Raw genomic sequence first — 18,724 nt, forward strand, 5'->3', positions numbered from 1 at the left:
ACTAAGACAGTGGCAATTACAAAGTGTCAGACTGCTGCCCTGCTACAGCGGGATGGATAGCTCTTCTTTCCAACAGCGCCCCGTCGCCTGAAAGGGACAGCAAATCAAAAACCAAACCATTACACACTGACGGAAGAGCTTGTTCTCTGAGCAACCATCCCAGCAAGGCAGGAAGAACGGCTTGCAGAACACAGCCGGTACCTGGGGCTGATTTTACAGGCATAAATGAACTAGAAAGAGTGGCGGTATTCAGATTGATCAACGTTAAGATAAACTGTACAGCCTGGTTACAGTATTGCCTGTTAACTGTACCACTAAGCTGCAGATTTACACGAGTCGTATACCGTGTAAAAAAAATGAAATTTATACCAGTATTATAGCCGATGGAAAAGTCTGACATTTGACACAAACTCGATTTTTTACAATTGGAGTCAGACGGTGCCAACTACATTTTATTTTGCATCAGCATTTCTCCTTCTCATACCTTGTCTATAAAAGCAATAATCAAAATGAAACTAAAAATAAAAGCTTGCATTCTTTCACGGAGAACAAAGCACTGTAATGAGGCTGGGGTTCAATAACCATTCATCAAAGGTCTACAGATGTACCTGTCTTGGAGTCATTGAATGGAACATAGGGATTTAACATCAAACACATTCTGTATTTTTAGAGAAGCAACAAGTAAACTGCTGCTGTACCCATCTAATAATTATAAACCTGCAGCCTGCCTCCTAAAAGACTAAATGCACAGTGTGGCAGACGGACTGACACCACACACATATCAATACATGAATAGGCTTCAATATACATTGTGCTAAGTGTGTCTATAGAGATCAGTATGTGCAATGTGCTGTCGAAGTGGACAACAGAATAAAGGCCTACTTGACCCTGATAACAAACCCCTCATCTTACAAGAAGGGCCCTTTGACGAGGCTCAAAGGAACAGCACAATGTGTTATTAAAGCACAATCTGGGCCTACAAGCGCGGAGAAACGATTCAATACGCAGCTTGGGAGTAGAAGTTGTTAATGCTCTTGCTTTTGCAGGGAGGCAAACTATCACCTGATTAAAATACAGCTAGAGGTTTAATAGCCTTACAGGGTGTGGCAAACCTGTACTTAATTGGTTAAAAAATAAACTTTAAAAAACAGCGCATTTATGTTTGAAATGTTCAAGGGTTTGAACGTGTAGGCCAACTGCTTTACAAAATCAACTACTGGTGTGGCTGTCGCATTGTTCAAGGGATCCATCATTTTAAGTATTCAATTATGATAGACAACCTACAGTTTTATGGTATACCATTGTGGTTTCTTCCTTTCTTTTTTTTTTTAAACTCTTGAATATCTCAATGATGTCTTTTTCTGCTGCCTGTCTGTCATGGTAAAACAAGACAACTGCTGTTTGTCAGATTGAAATCATAACCAGAAGTTAAATGTTGGTATCGCATACAGACAAAGCCCCCGAAGGACTCAACAACCAGGTTGTTTTGAAGGATGAATGATATCTTGCATATAATAATGTGTTTTATTTATAACTTGCCTAAGGGTGTTAACAATGTACACTGTAAATGCTGTAATTGCTAGATTGCTAGACTAGACGCAACACCAAAATGTACAGATGTTGAAAGAATGCTCGCTATAGTTTTTATTCTGCTGAAGAAATGCCAGTAGTTGCCAGCGAATTAAATATAAGGCTTTTCATGTCATGTTAGCCTGGGGTTTAAACAAGCGTGATTTTGACAAGGTATTTTGCTATGTTACTGTTATTGTAATGCATGTTCATCGAGTGTGAAATTACAAGTGCCACGAACCTTACCAGGTCTCAGATTCTCCTAATCATAAAAAATATACTATTTCTATAAATATTTGCACAGCCTGTGGGATGGGCAGGGGTGGAGCGTATGTGTTTGGGGGTTCATTATAATCCAGCGCATTAAAGGTTGTCCCTCAAACCATTGTGAAAACAGCAAGTCAAATAATTGAATAAACACGACATTCACCACGCCTGAGCAGATAATAAAAAGGGAAGTAAATGCCTCAGGTCAAGACTAACAGACACAGGGAAACATCAGTGTGTTTTAGAAGCAGTACTGTCTAGAGAGCTGCTAAACAGAAAGGCACATTAAAAAGAGCCACCGCCTGTTGCTTGAACCTGCACTCTGATGTAAACTAGATACAAGATCAGCCCTCCAAAGCTGATGTATAAACCTGCTGTGACACCCAGCCTTCCACCAAGTCCACCATGGACTGTGCATCACATTCAAAAGTGAACCACCCTCTGACAATCTGAACTCAAACCATGAACACAAAACGGAAAACAGAAACGGCAGGTGGACAACAGGAGACTTCACCGAAAACCCAAACAAGAGCCAATTTACTTTCCTTTCAAATGCTCCAGGCACACCCATCAGTACAGAATAATAAGATAAAAGCTAGACCCCCCCCCCCCATCTCGACTGCAAAACGAGATTAGGAGCCGTCTTTGCCAGGGGGGGAAGAGAATAATTTTGTAACACAGAAATGGAAACGGAAATAATTCACTCAGTCAGGCCACATGAAAACAGGTTGTCCCTGGCAACTGCTATTTTCTGACAGACAACTTGAAGGCTTGCGGTGCAAGAGGCAGCCCCGGGACAAGCAGAACAGTCACATTCCATCAGGACACTCTGTCATATGATGACATTAGCTTCCAATCAGATCATGGGATGTGCAGCTCTCCCAATAAGAGGAGACAGGAGAAATGCTGAGTTACCGTGACATCCTCGGGGAACGCGCCATCTCATTTAGAAATTCTCCTTCTTTCAGATTTAGTGTAGCTGTAATTTGTTTGAAGATATCCAACATGTTGTAAAAACTGTTGGAAGCCAGAAGCAGTCATATATATAAAAAAAGAAAAAAGACAAATAACTAAAGGTTTCCTTTTCCCACCCTAGGTAGCTGACTTCAGAGACAGTTGTGGAGAACAGGTTTGTAGGTTTTGTTTAGATTTTTGCCAAGTTTCTCATTTAAAAGGTAATATTTTTGCCTGTGAATTTCAGCGCTCCAGAATGAGCTACAGCCATGTGTTGTACTAGCCCTGGCAGAGGTTGTCCGATGTGCTCCATCCAGGGTAGCAGATTATCCAAAATCTTTGGGACACAGACTCCAAACCTTCCAGAACCAAATTATACATCATCAACAAAAGACAAAAGTTACTGCACAGGCTAGGCTTAATATTTCTATTTCACTTTGAATGTGATAAGAGATTCGATTAGCTGTGCAAAAAACAGCCGAGAAGGGGGTTTCCCAAGTTGTGACCCAAGTCTCCATCCTTACTTTACAAATGACCATTTGTAAACCACAAGCGATAGGACCACTCCAGAGCCTCCATCATGTCATTCACCGTGTTATATTAAACCGTTATGGCTTAATACAGCAATCCTTCATTTGGCATTTCCATTCACAAGGTTTAGATCTAGAAGAAGGAGTGTTTCTTTATGGAATGTGACTCTTAAGCAGGTCCAGCCAAAAACAAAAGACTTTGTTGCAGAATCTTTTGTGTCAGACTGAACTTCAAGTTTACTACCACGTCAGGCTGGAGTTTGCCATCGTTAGTGCTTGGAAAACAAGAACAAAGAGAATGGGGCGGTGAGGCTGACTACAGAATGTAGGCATGGTTACTGGGTAAGGGTGTCTGCTAAGAAATAAATAATAATAATAATACTGATTCCAGCTATGCAGTTAGGACATTCGGGACCTTGTTAATGAAGGGAGTGCTGTCTCTTGGCTTGGAAATGAAGGAAATGAGGGATTTCCCTAAACGGGAACGAAGGACTTTGGCCTATTTCTGCACACGCCGCCCATCTGTGACATGCACGTATGCACTCAGAAGTGAAAACTGACACAGAAAAGGACCTTCTCTTTCATTGCTGCAGCTCCTCACACAGCCCCACATGAGCAGCAATACTGCGCTCCTCATTATACTGCAGCTTGTACTGTACAGCAACTACAAAATACAGAGATGCCTGGAAGGAAGACTAAGGCCCTGTCCACACTATGCCTTTTAACTGTATTAGTTGCCTTTAAACTGGCTTAAAAGTGCTAAATACGGTTAGCGTCCACACTGCGCAGCGTTTAATACCGTACTCGAGTCCGGTTGAAAACTACATCGCATCAGGTAGTGCGGTTTGTCAGAAGTGTGGACGCTGTAATACCAAACTACATTTTTTGTGTATCCTCCAATATCCCAAAATGCTTTGTGATATGCTTGGCGAAATACTCACAGCAGGCGCCTGAAGGACTTGCTATCAGTGTACATGTCGCAGGTATTCATTTTTATGTTTAAAAAAAATCTGTCAGGACATCTCTGTTAAACTAGTGGGGAAAATAACAAAAACACAACGTTAAATTAGGAGACTGCAAAAATGAAATGCAAGTTACTAGTTGGATCGGGGATGAACAGTTCACGTAATTTGTCAGCTGTATTTGAAATAAAATTAAGGTGACCAGAATTAGGCTCAGGCAAGACATGAAGGTAAAAACAAAGATTGTTTTGTAATTAACTTTTTCTGAGTTTAATTATGAAACAGAAATCAGCTCAATTTGTTTAAAAGGGATGTCACCTGATTAAAAATAAAACCCAAAACTTCCAGCCCTACTTGTGTGTGTGTGTGTGTGTGTTTGCATTTACTTTTCTCAAAATACTTGTTTTATTTCTTTTTAGCAATATGAACCTCTGTTAATATAGGGCACAATCCATTATTTTAAAATAAAATACAGTGCATGGTGGGATATTATCGTATTCATTTCCACTGTTCATTGCGCTGCTAGGATCTGTAACTCATCTATTTTAATAGTGTGTGGACGCATGAAGCCCAACAAAACATGAAACGGTGCTTCAGTGTGGACGCTTTGAGCTGGATGAATTAGAAGGGTTTCGAGTACGGTTCTTGAGATCGGTTATGTAGTGTGGACGGGGCCTTAGGAGACAAACTGCATCTAATATTGACATGAATCACTAGAACCTTCTTGGTTATTACATGCAAAATCCATTCGAGGAAAGAGCTGGTCATACAGCAAGGAAGTCAGACAGGGAAATATAGATTCTGTAGTAACAGTACAGCATAGAGAGCAGCCCAACTGCAGTAACAGAACTGTTGAACTGTAGCAACTTCATTAGGGGTGGCACTTTGATTGTGGTAAAACTAAAATAAATTGTCACACGAGGCAGCTACAGTGCAATTGGAGAAATGAAACTTTCTTGGGTGGTAAAACACCCAATTGTTATTTAAGAGGCTTGAAATTGTTCCTGTATTAAAGTCAGCGAGGCATTGTTTTAGATTTGTTTCAGATTTCAGTGTACATTCTTCACAAAGTGTCAGGACTACTAAAGTGTTTCATTCTACATTTCTACCTTAAGATAAACACGGCAAGCTTTGTTTGGGTTGTGTTCAGTTAGTGGCATGCAAATGTTAATTCAAATAGCTGCTGTCTCTTTGCCTCGGAACGCTCCGCTGTATGTGTCTGTGTGGCACGTCTGTTGCTTTTTCACAAAACCTCTTCCCACTGTTGGTTATCTTTTTATCAAAAGAACTATCTATACAAATTCAGTAGTAGATTCCAAAGGGAATACCAAATGTTAAAAAACAACAAACTGCTTATTGCTGCATTACTCATACCTTTAAAATACAGACAATTTCCCCTTTGTCCTTCATTGAAAAATAAAGGACAGAATTTCAAAACTGAGGAGGATATATTAACAAGACCGGTTTGGAAAAACAAAACCTAGACAGACAGTGGCACTTTGTAAAAGCATTTCTCTCTTGGACTTCAAAGCGCTGTTACAACCTTCCTACACATGCTGCACCATCCACTCCCAGTGTGGTCAGAGCACAAGGGACTGCTTAAATTCAGTTGTGTCTACGCCACTTATCCAAATAAGCATGTTCCCACTATCTTCAGCATTATGAAATGCTCTGTTATATCAGGAAGGGAAAGTTGCAGTAGTCTTTCAACATGCATTTATCGTATTTTGGAAAACCTGTTTTGAATGTTCAGCACACAGTGTGATTCTCTCTCTGAGGCACAAACATACATTTAAACGGTTCAGAACTGTCCCCAAGCTACAATCAAAGCTGTAAAAGCCATGCAAATCTCAAAGAGCACATCCGTTACTCCTCCTGTGATCTGGGAGAAAGAAAACGCTCCCTACTTGCAAATAAGGTGGCATATGGCAAAATAGCAAGGTGCCACTGCCAATTTATTGCCACGTTTTAATGCTGACAAGGTGGTTAAGCAACACCTGCTGTAAAATTTCATGGAGTTATTTGATTTCCAGAGCATCAGCCTTCAATGCAATGCCAGCAATGTCAGAATATATGCACCAATAAGTCAATTTAAGTCAATCTGGATAAATTTTGTTTTCCCACTAGCTTCTTGGTGAGCAGCCAGGAAAGGGCTTAGTTAGCAGATTTGTTAAGTTATGCTGCAGAAGAAACGGGAGGAATGTTCAGCAAACATCTTGCGACCTTTTGACATCAGATTCAGGATCCTCCCTGAGCAGGACACGCCCCCTTCACACACCCTTCTTCAGCCAACCAGCACTTCATCCAATACCAAACAAGAACTGAAAGACAACTGGAGTTTATCTACCAATCCCCATTCAAAACATGTACCAAAAAAAAAAAAATACAAAACCGATTCTTCAAACAGTTTTATTGTAAATCTGTTGTTGGACTTACTAAATTTAAAGTATAACCTCTTCAGCCCCAATTTCTATTCTGTATGCAAAGAAAACCCTAGAGAAACAAAACTCTGGGGCATGTAAGCACATATTAACAGGGAGATTATTGTTGTCATCAGAGGGTATGGACACCCTTCAAAAGGGTTCGTTTTGTGCTGGCTTATTTGTGAAATGACAAAGGTCATTGTGCAATCAGGGCAGGCTAGACTCATTTAAGATGCAGTATTTTAAGCAGGTTAAAAATAGATTTTGGTCCCTTATCGGTGATGACAGGTTTTGTTGCGGTGAAGCAAGCAGCAGCACCTCTCTGACACAGCATGAAGTAGGTACACCGTGCGTTCATTTAGAGGAGTGCTTGGTCTGTCCCCAAGGTGTTTTAATAAAATTACATTATCGAGTGGAAGAAGATCAGATTCATTAGACACTAAATCAATATTGCCATTTCCATTTCCTCAGTAAAATGATGCCAATGCAAAGGAAGGCTTATGATGGATTGGGTCTTGGAGCAGAGCAACCAAAAAGCCATCTCTCATCTCCAGCGGAACAGCCATCTGACGAGACAGCAGGCTCCCTTCCATCCATTTACACGGGATCCAACATTAACTGTTTATACTGCATACACCTTGATCAACCAGATTAGAACCGAACGTTGCGACTTGGGGTTTGATCTAATCAACTGAGCCACATTTTACAGCACTGGGGAATCAGCCTTGCACTGCACCAACTACACCTTTTTAGGAGTAATCCTGGTGCTGTAAAATGCTCTAAAACCCAGACGTGGCTCATCGGGGTTCAGGTTAATCAAACCCACCCCTAAATATATGCAGAGGACCTTAAAGGGTTAAATGGACCTTTGGTTGTCATTCTTTTACATTATGGCTACAAGAAGGCATGCATGTCTGCCGACAGTACAGAATGCAGTGAATGCATGGCTGTCTGGAAAGGGGATGCACAGTGCAAATCAATGAGGACCTCTTCCAAACGAATTCCAGTTATTGAAAACCAGTTAACAGAAAGAGAAAGCGATTTGTGGTGCTTTTAGCATCAATTAAGAGTTGTTTTTTTTCCCATTTTTATATAATCTCCCACACAACACAGACTTAGTAAAACAAAGATGTTTTTCCAGCTTGAGCTAATTAGCACACCCCCGTGCTTAGTACCAATATGGATCGTTGAATTAAATTACCTAGCTTTAATTATCCTAATTTTTTTTTTTTTTTAAAAGACAAATGATTGTAAATGCATAAAATCTCATTCTAAATTCTAAGATAAAAACCTTTCTGCTCCTGTTTTCTAGTGTACCCAAACACAATGGTATTGATTTCTACGTGCTACAGTACTGTACACACGGGAACGAAGACTACACTTGATAAATCCTACTGCATCTTGTTTAAGTGCATCGCTAATGACACACCTATCCCTTTAAATGGAGCCCCAGTATCTGTGCTGATGCACACACTCAAACCGCCAGCTCGCTGCCACACACCGACTGCAGTGCAAATGCATGCCTCATCAACGCTCTGCAGGGACCCCTTCAGATCTGCACACCACTTCTATTTAATTCAACTTGTTTTTGTTGTTTTGTATTTATTTATTTTACAGTGGCACCAAGAAGTACGTACGCATGAATCCTCAGCTTTAATTTACATACTGTACACTGTGATAAACTGGCTTTGATATGCAAAAAAAAACCCTGAAGATTCCTCAGCTAGCGTCACATTCTTCTCTGCATTCTATAAACAGAAAAAACCTTGCTTTATTTGTTTATTAATTATATTTGTGAAGGCTAACAGTGCTGTGCAATGTACTAGACCCTGTTTAAAACCTCTGCAAGCCTACAATTCTCACACCCTCGCTTAGGGCAATGATTTCAGATTCTCTTTCTTCCCCTGCTTGAGCAACAAACCAGGCACACAAAGAATAAGCAGCTTGCATGTCCTTTTGGGGTTTGGGCTGGGTATCTTAGGACATGCCTGGCTACCTGATTAAGCAATCAATTACATTACAATCAATTAAAAGAAGCCAATTTGATGCAACCCTCCTGTGCCCCAGCACTTCATTAGACACAGCGGTCAGCTGTAATAATCTTGTTTCTATATAGGAGGGTAATGATTCGGGACCCAGCACATCAGATTGGCTCGCTTAGGATCAGCAGAACAGCTTTCTAATGTCGTGGGCTAGTCGACGAAACACTGAGGATGGAAGGTGCCCACTTGAAAACCCCAGAGATGTACCCTACTTAGCTCAATCCAGACGGTTGTCATGCTGATGCGCTGGGGAGGCCGCACTTTGGTTGATCCCCGGAGCCAGCATCGCAGCCGTTGTGTGTGCTGATGCGCCAGGGAGGCAAAATAAGCTGATCCCTGGAGCCAGCATTACACTTCAGCCATTAACACCAGACAGAAGGATATCTACATCATCATATGGAAGGAAACGTAAATGGATGGAGACGCATATGGATCACATTAGTTTACTGTAAAGCTACGTCTTAGTTGGTGCTTATCTTGGCGAGAGCCGAGTTCAAATCAGCATGAAGTTTTAACATCTACTCTCGTGTAATGGAAATCATACAGCATTCCTTCAAAGAAAATAATGCTAATCAAATTGTTATTCACAGGCAGCTAATAAGGTCTGCCTCTCATCGAGGACGAACAAAGAAGAAAATGGAACAGGGTCTGCTTCCAACTGTGCAGTTGCTACAGTACTAACTTTATTCTGTTTTTTACTTTTCTTGCTGGCTTCCTGGCTGTGTCTAAGATAACCAGAAGGTGACGAAAAGGTCAGTGTCTCAGAGTCAGCGCTATGAAAGTAAATCTTTACATATCAGAAATATATGCGCAGGGTGAAGCTAAAATATTTAACCGTGGAACGCTTCAAATTCATTTGAAAACTGGTCACACACCATGCCTGGGATATTTTGTTGAAGACCGGTTAGTTTAACTTTGCATGGGACATTGTGGTGCAACGTCAAGGTGGGGTCCTTCCATGAAAACGGTACATTAAGTCATCAACTGTACTGTAGGGCTATCGTCATACACAGAGGTTTGATTTTGATGATGTCACGGCATTGCCCTGTGGTGAGTGCTTGGGCCCTCAGCAGAGTAACAGGTTAATAAACTATTTCTATACTGCAATGTAGCCCACACTTCATTTAACACAAGACAGAAGGACTATAACCTTTACCATCTGTATGCAGTCATTTAGAAGCTGGGCTGGAGATCAATAATACAAAATAACAGTGTACTAATAAACGCGAGCCTGCAAAACTCACTGCAATGAACTGCGCTAGCCTCTCACTGACATACACATTAGAAGAGCCACATGGACGAGGCTCTGTCTAGATTCTCTTTCTGATAACAGCAGTGCTGTATGTGTGGGCCTGGAGAATCCGGGGAATTGGAGCTGGAGCTCCCAGTCACCCACAGCAGGCCCTTTCATGCCCTTGGTCCTGTCAACCATTTCCTTCATGACCTGCATAATTAATAACTGCATTCTGAATCTATTCTATACTACTCTATATCCCACCTACCAACCCAATTCTGCAGGCTGCCTTGCCATGGTAGATACACAGCAACAAAAAGACCACAATTCCAAGCTCACAACAGACATTTTGGTCTAACGTAGCGACTTAAAGAAGCATTCAGATTTGTACAGCAATAATATGTTGCAAATAATATCAAGAATAAATTGTTACAGGAGCCCCGAGTGGAGCTTCAACCCCACATTTCGCCAGACTGCATCTATTCAGTCCAACATGTTGCCTTATTTACTCATATGCAGAAGTATGAGTGAAGAGTAAGGTGACAGCAAGAGAAATCATTAACTTGAAAATCAACAACATGAAATGCACTTGGCAAGGGGGGGGGGGGATTCTAAATCTAAAGCTGTTGCCCCTCTTAGCCAGTCCCTTTTAATGTACTTACTTAGGGTTGTTAACAATATAGCCTACTATATCATAATAGTAGGGCAGCAGTGTGGAGTAGTGGTTAGAGCTCTGGACTCTTGACCGGAGGGTTGTGGGTTCAATCCCCAGTGGGGGACACTGCTGTTGTACCCTTGAGCAAGGTACTTTACCTAGATTGCTCCAGTAAAAACCCAACTGTATAAATGGGTAATTGTATGTAAAATAATGTGATATCTGTATAATGTGAAATAATGTATAATCTGATATCCTGTAACAATTGTAAGTCGCCCTGGATAAGGGTGTCTGCTAATAAATAAATAAATAATAATAATAATAATAACAATAACACCAGAATTATTATGACGTTGACAATCTGGTGATGTACTCTTTAAAAAAAAACACAGGTCTATTCAAACACTGTGCGCTGAGAAAAGTGGATTTAAAATGTTCTACAGTCTGCCAGCGATACATCGTATATTTACAGACAGAACAAAACAGATGACAATACAAATGGAGCAACACTGTATACTGTAGTAGCAACACCCAAATATACCGAGTGTTTACACTGCCATACTAGGGCAGGGTTAAACCGCGCCTTTTTGCTCTTCTATTAAAACCAGAAGACCGATAATGCAATCGTTTAAACAAATGGAGAAAATACACCATGTATTTCGCATTTAGGTATAATACTAGTAGACCTACCTTTGACTTGAGTTTCATATTCAGCAATGATCTCCTTCTCTTTTCGGAATTTAGCCGGTGATGTCATGATTATTTTGCTTTGTTTTTTTCGTCTTCTTTAGCAAATAATAATAATAATAATAATAATAATAATAATAATAATAATAGAGATTGGTGGGGAGGGGTGGCGTGGGTAGGCTAATATCAGATCCACACAGGTAATGCTCCCAAGCCAACAGTACTGTTATCTCTGCATCTCGGAGACCGTTCCATCCGGAGAATTTATACAGCAGAAACCCAATTCTTCCTCGCCTGTGTTTATAACTTGCTACGGGTATGAAATCCGCAGGTCAATGGAATAAGCTGTTGTTTTGAAGACCTGCACACACACACACACAGGAAAAAAAAGAAGAAAAAAAAACGTTGGCATTTACAGGTCCGGTATTTCCCAAAGGTTTATCCTGGTTGCAGGCATCGATATCACGGCAGACAGGGTGTCACGGAAGGGGTGTCTTCCTTCTGAAACAAGGAAAGGTGTTGCTTATTATTACGGTCTGGATGCAAGGGAATGTGCAAAACAACGGTCACAGCACACAGCGATGGAGAAGGTGGTGGTTACAAAATATATGGCCAACTTAAACAGCTGAAGTGCAGTACGTTGAGTTATAGCATTGTGTAGCCTACCTCAAAATCGACAGAAGTGAACGAATTATTTCAACACACACATATAGATAGATCCAAATGTAATGATGTATGTATTGTGATTTCCTTTTGAATTCACCACGCACTCAAACTTTCTTAAATCTTTATCATTAAATATACACATTCGATTTTGTACATGTTCATATACAAAAAAAGATATATACTGTAATAAAAACAGACACACACATTGTATTTAGTAAAGTCAATACCGGGTCCTTAAATATTCCTATAATGGAAGTTGGACTCGCGTGGTGAGACTGTGCAATGGTTCCAGCGCCACTGGGAAGCATGTGGGAATGGAATGATGCAAGCAGCAGCTACCGCGAGGGGGTCAAACAACGAGCTCTGAAACTGGATCCCAGCAACGGCAAATCCGTAAAAACATCAAAGGCAACCCGAGAGCGCTACTGAACAGGAACTGCAACAGCAGTGCTGGATAACAAAAGGGCTGCAGTAATGAAAAATCACTGGACTATTATCCGATAGAAATTATCCGGAGTATTAAACCGCAGGAAGCTGGATCAAACCTACACCCCCTGCTAAAGCAAAAAAAAAAAAAAAAAAAAAAAAACAGTTGCGCAAACAAGATAGCTTTTACTGTATTGCAAAAACCATGTAATCTACACAACACTTCATAGCCGATACACATGATTGTATTATCAGGCTCACTTTCATTATAATGAAACAGTTGCAAAGTTAAATGTACCGCTGTATGCTGATGCATTGCACCTCTCGTTTGAAATTAAGTAGCCATGATAAAGTAGCTACATTCTGCTTGTACAATGCTGCAATCTCTCCTGTGTTCATTCTTAGCCTGTCAACGTAATGCCAATCGTTTTGACAAAAGGCTACTAAGAGAATAAGATTATTTAATTCTATCAGAACACACAGCATAATAACACGTTGATAATAGAATGCAAAGGCAAAAACGTACACTATACTCTTTTGCTTGTGCCTTATGATTTGTACCTTATGCAGAAATAGTGACACAGGGCAGGTCAATTGTTCCCATTGCATTATTTTTAATACAGAAATAGTAGCAGCATAGCCTAGTTACATGAGTCAGTCAGACTTCACAACGCGCGCCCCTTAACAGAAGTCCTTACTCAAACTTCAATGCAACAAGCGCCCAATTCCACATGCACCACGGATGTTTGTTTCCTTCTGCAAAACTGTCTGAGCGGCTTGTTAAGATTAAAATACATATTTACCTCGAACCCAGTTTTCCATTTGCTTTTTATAATCCGCTCACGATTCTGGACATCTTCCCTTACACAGCATAGATTCCAAACATGAGAACATTTCTCCAAGCACCTTGGAAAAAAACTAGCCCCGCCCCTTTCCGCTGGGTTAGGAAAACCACCCCACGTCCCCATTGGCTGATTAGAAATAGATTGACACCTCTTGTATCAAATCAAAAGGGAGATACTAATAGCTGAGGGAAAGGCGGCGCTCCAATTTCAGCACACGCATCTGTCCAATCACATCTCACCTACGGCTAATATGAGGCGGGACTTAACTATTACTAATGTTGAGAAAACTGCGGCGCCGAAGACAGGACTTATATTATGGATAGCTTCGGTATTTTACAAATAAAAATGTGTGATAAGTTTTTTTAGGGCAGTTTCTTGTAAACCATAGAATCGATTTAGTAAAAATAACCAATCAGAGAGCAGCCCTGTTGTAAATAACGGTTTTTATTTGTTTGGCTGGGCGAGTTTTTGAAGGACAAGTAAACCAATGGCAGAGCACTAGAAGTTAAATACCCCCGATTTGCACCAATCACAACTGAAAAGGCGTCCCGGCGTTAGCCAATGGCTCGCTGTCTGGTTCTCGCAAAAGCCAATGAGAATGCCAATTGGCCCAATTTGAAATTGTTTCAGGAAGTTTCCGTCTGAAAGCTTGACAACAAACTGCACTGGAAAACATTTGTGCAGTTAAACAGGAGCACGACGAGGTTTACAAAGAAAGTGTTTTACAGTGAAGATAAAAAAACGTCGTTGCTGTAGCGGTTAAAGCAAAGCAAAACAAAAAAAAAGCAAACGTAAACCAGGAAGCAAAAGGTACATTATGAGTGTAGATTTAGGGTCACCTATTGTTTGATTGAAACGCATTAAACGAAAAACGTTTATATATATATATATATATATATATATATATATATATATATATACAGTTTCTTTACAAAATGCAAATCAATTCGTAATCTGTGTGATATATCGGTGCGGTACTGTGATTGTTGCTTTTTAGATCTGTGACTACAACGACTAATATCGTGTGTATAGTATTACAATGTCAACCTCGAACTTTAAAAACAAGTGCGTTTCACTCATTTACTGCACGTTCTGTGAAAACGTCCTGTGCACTCGAGGAATGAAAGCTGTCCTTTTGGCCGACACTGAAGTTGAGCTCTATTCGACCGACATACCGCCAAACAGGTAGGGTGCACTTATTAAATGTATTCAATGTTTATATAATGAGGTAGACGGCAGACACACTCAGACTGACGTGTACAGATGCTCTGTGCAGTGAGCCGACTACTGGTTTTGTGATCAGCTACAGTACTTAGCTGCAAGTTTCCAAAATAGATTTTTGAAAATTGTTAATTTAATTTAATTCAATTCAGTGCAGGTGATGCACCGCCTGCAGGAATGCATACATCTCGATTGACATGCAGCTTTTAGTGTCAGATCTTTTGGGGTTTCAATAAAATAAGGCACACACTAATGCTAATTAACATCTCTTATCTTCTTCAGCTCGGTTGACTTTGTTGCAAACTGCTATTCCACAGAAAGCTGCAAATGCAGACTAAAAGACATCGCATGCTTGAAATGGTGGGTATTTTTTGTTAATACAGAAAGAGTTGTTTTCAGTTGGGCTTTGCTGCTTTTCAAAGTGGTGCAGAGGGCACTTTTTAACAATTAGTAACTCGGATGAGTCACATCTCTTGGGATGTTTTGATTGCCGGCTTAAAAGCTTTCTATATATAAACGGTTATCACAATGTGACAGAGAGGGTAAACAGATTGAACGCAGCCTGAAGGACTAGGAATATTGAAAGTTTTAATATTATCATATTAAATTGTATTTCAGATGATAACCTAAAAGCTCAACTAAAACCATTACTCCAATCCAGGTGAATATTTTGCTACTGTAAAATGCTACAGTCTAGTATAGTATCTATATTCAAATTAAAAACAGTAATACAATTGACAAATATTACTTAATAATTCACATCCTAAAACAGAACACTCATGCTGGAAAGTTAGTAGCTTGGCATATGTATCTTCATAGTCCTCTCCTCTGTAGTTTTTACAATAGAATTTGCTTGCATTTCTGTTTTCTGTGTTCCAGTGGTAACATTGTCGGGTACCATGTGGTGGCCCCTTGTAATCCCTGCCTGCTATCCTGTAATAATGGCCATTTCTGGATGTTTCACAGTGAAGCTGTATCCGCTGCTAGTAGGCTGGACTCATCAGGTAAGCATTTGATGGACAGCATTGCCATGGAAAGCATTGCTCATGTTGTACTGTTTTGCCACTGGAGAATTTAAAAAGTGCAGCTTTTAAAAGCAAAGTAAAATCAACTCAAGCAGGAGTAAAAGTCATTGGGCCAGGTTTGCACTACAGTACGTTCCTTTTCTAGAATGTCATTTACTGGAGTTAGCTGTATTAGATGTTTCTTTTAATTTCCTAAAAGTTGAAATTTGAATGTTCTATTTGAACCCTTAACACATTCGGAGATAGTAACCACAAGAAGCATTGCAAAATAGTGTAAAATAAATGACTACAATATTAATGTGTAAAACCTGCATCTGTATAAGGTGTGTAGACTATGAATAAAAACAGAATATTAAATACTTAATAGTACACTGTATAGTACTTTATAAACACTAAAGCCAGCAGATTTCAGATGCTCACTTCTTATAACTTTGAAACGTTTAAACAAAATTCTAAACATTAAACCTTTGGATAACATTTATGGTATGCTTATTGTATTTTCATGCATACATAATAGTCGATCCGATAATTACTGTAACATTATGTATTGCTGGGGTGGGTGAGTCCAGATTGCCCCCCTCTCCCCCCATCCCGTTTGAGCATATTGTTAAAATGTATCTTGTGTTGCGATTCAGGATCCAAACTTCTGCTTTGGGGAGACCTGCCTGACACAGAGGAGAGTGACGACGAAGGGATAGACAGTCTGTCTGAAGAGGAATATATCAGATAGAAAGATGATAGTTCAGTTTGGAGGCCTCTGATATTAGCACATCTATCGATTACACTGTGAGACACATATGAATAGTTGGGGGGTAGGGGGGGGTGTTCAAAATTGGGCTTTATTTAAATATTTCTTGTCAGGTTACCATTTTTAAGCTGTTACTGTGCTCTTGATAAAATGACCTGCTCTGGTAGCTAACGAAACGTTGATATTGCTTTGTGCTTCACCGTCATTATTTCCAAATCAATCAAACGTCCGAGCATCCATCCATAAAAGAAAATGATAAGGTGCAGTCAGGGCCTTCCGGAAATAAGTAACATCTTCAATCGTAAAACGGCAGGAGAGTCCTGCTGATATGAAACTCTTTATTAGTCTGCCCTAGCCGGCATTACAGTACAATATTGAGCTTACTCTGATCTGTCCTTGATAGGCAGTATTCCTGTTCCACGAGAGGGATTATACAGTATTTCTGTAGAGGCATGGTGGATATCTGCAAGGCAATCGACTTGAAACGTTCTTGCATTTTTTAAATACGTTACACAGTCACTGGATTTAATATAATGTACAGGAAGGACAGATATTTTTATTATTGGGATTCTACCCGTCATCTCTTTACCTTGTGGTTCAGATTAACATTCAGCTGCTGTCCAGAACACTCTCAGCAGCCTGAAGGTAGATATCTAAAGTGGTTGGAAGCCAAACAGACAAATGGATACTGTGTTAGAATTGCACTGGAAGTTCAAGGTCCCACAATTAAAAAGGAGACGAGTTTTAGAACCTTCAAGGGCTTTGTCTGGCAGTTCTCGTGGCTCTTTCTTACTATGTTGAAGAGTAATTTAACTTTGCTTTAAGACAAGATGTGTAATATAAATTACTTATTGCACAATCAAATGACTTATATTTTTGTTAGATTTATTTTTTATACTTTTTTTTTTCAACAATATTTATAATTACGGTTGTTTTAAAAAATAAATAAATAGTATGATCAGATTTGAAAGATTGCACTATTATTAGGAGCATCAGCAGCATTCATTTGTTGGTTGTGTTTGTTTTTTTTCTTGCTGAGCAGTTGATTTCTGAAACCTTATCATTTTTTCTATTTATTTTATATTGACATGCATCGACGCAACTCTCAATCAAGATTTAGAAAATGCTTGAGTGTAAAGGGCAAGGCAGCAAAAATGATAATAAAAAGAAGGATATATTAGTGTATACTTGATCTTGAAAGTTATAACTGACACAAACTCTTCTTAAACTGACACATGTCTGCTTTGGAAATTGAGGATTTTTCTATTTTAAGGTGCATTGAAGCAAAGATATATTTATATGTACTTTGATAAAGCGTTGTCTGCATAAAAAAAATAATAGGCTGCAATTGCACTGACTTTTGGATCTGCATTGTTTTGTATTTATGCTAATATTTAAATAAAAAAATGGTATTGTTTGTTTATGAAGTTCCTCGTTCTGTTTCAGACTTCCTACGTGGTTTCACAGCTATAAACATGTCTGTATCTTCTTTTAGCAAAGCTAGAAATTCTAATACAGTACATTAGCAGCATACAGATCTGCTATTATTAATTCATGACAAATTAGTAAGCTTTTAGTAGACTACTCTGGGATAATCAGTTCACTGCAAATAAAGTATGTTTGTGTGTGTGTGTCTGTGTATTGATTTTTAAAGTATAGTCACTTTAAATTAGTAGATTGTAAATGCAGTCAGTGCTAGCTGCTAACTGATGCACAATTACATGAGTTAATCCCACATACACTGAGCCAGGGGCCCCCTGCATCATTTTGATGTCAAAATCTGAGACACTCAAGCCTGGAATGAAAAGAAAAAAAAAATCAGTCAGTAAATGAATGAACTTTGTTGTACAGCCGAATACAATAGAAGTGTTTATGCCAGTATAGTGCATGTGTATGCAGTTTAATTCTCTGGTAGCCAGGTTCAGAAACAAGGGCTGCATTTACCCACTGATGCTGCAGCAAATAGATTCACATCTCATTTTGTCTTGTGCTGTTATTGTTTGTTTTATGCTCCGATGCCCCTCCCTCTCGCACCCAGACTTGAACAGACCCCCGTCTGGTGGTGGTCCAAATAGAGAGATTCTGGGGTCTGTTTTAACAATCTCAACCAGTACTCGCTAGTGGCACTTACAATCTATTCCAGTAAAAGACCTTGTTCTGACCATGTCCTTGATTCTTGTTCCAACTGGTTCTTTATAATTGTTTATTTGGACATTGTGTGTAATTAAGTAATTAAGGTCCAGGTTGGGACAAGATCCTGGACTGGAATGAACTGAAAGAGCCACAATGAGTCTAATAAACTGCTTCAGGGGTGTCCAAAGTTGGCTCTTCCACTCCTGGTCTTTGTTCCAACCCTGTTCCAACTTGTTTACTACCACCAATTAAACCGCCATCCAGAGCATGAAGCAGGTAATCTTCTCGTTTTACCTGTTAAACCTGCAGTGGAATGGCCCTCCAGGACCGGGATTGG

At 39.8% G+C, this 18,724-nt stretch overlaps 2 protein-coding genes across 8 annotated transcripts in view; one reads left to right on the forward strand and one right to left on the reverse strand.

Moving 5' to 3' along the window:
• LOC117396904 (SLIT-ROBO Rho GTPase-activating protein 2-like) overlaps positions 1-13,372 on the reverse strand; it is an 86,655-nt gene extending 73,283 nt beyond the window's left edge. For 4 of the 6 annotated variants that reach the window (XM_059004852.1, XM_059004850.1, XM_059004851.1 and 1 more), the window contains exons 1-2: positions 13,219-13,372; positions 11,327-11,824 (exon numbers count right to left, since the gene is read on the reverse strand). In XM_059004852.1, coding sequence (XP_058860835.1) covers positions 11,327-11,393 — 67 coding nt within the window. In that variant the 5' untranslated portion in view covers positions 11,394-11,824; positions 13,219-13,372. Of the gene's footprint in view, positions 1-11,326; positions 11,825-12,976; positions 13,194-13,218 lie in introns of those variants that run through there. The other 2 variants (XM_059004849.1, XM_059004848.1) reach the window with 2 other exon arrangements.
• A 137-nt stretch (positions 13,373-13,509) lies between these two features.
• Positions 13,510-17,681, forward strand: LOC117398014 (protein FAM72A-like). 2 transcript variants are annotated; one of them, XM_033997007.3, is made up of 5 exons: positions 13,510-14,070; positions 14,258-14,445; positions 14,764-14,841; positions 15,361-15,485; positions 16,142-17,681. In XM_033997007.3, exons 2-5 carry the CDS (start codon positions 14,300-14,302, stop codon positions 16,234-16,236), a joined length of 444 nt encoding a protein of 147 aa, XP_033852898.1. In that variant the 5' UTR covers positions 13,510-14,070; positions 14,258-14,299; the 3' UTR covers positions 16,237-17,681. The 2 variants fall into 2 exon arrangements, with proteins under 2 accessions (XP_033852898.1, XP_034764216.1); XM_034908325.2 differs by lacking the exon at positions 13,510-14,070 and having other exon boundaries at positions 14,163-14,445.
• The last annotated feature ends 1,043 nt before the right edge of the window (positions 17,682-18,724 follow it).

This window comes from Acipenser ruthenus, chromosome 30, assembly GCF_902713425.1.
Source record: "Acipenser ruthenus chromosome 30, fAciRut3.2 maternal haplotype, whole genome shotgun sequence".
In the NCBI taxonomy this organism is placed as follows: Eukaryota; Metazoa; Chordata; class Actinopteri; order Acipenseriformes; family Acipenseridae; genus Acipenser; species Acipenser ruthenus.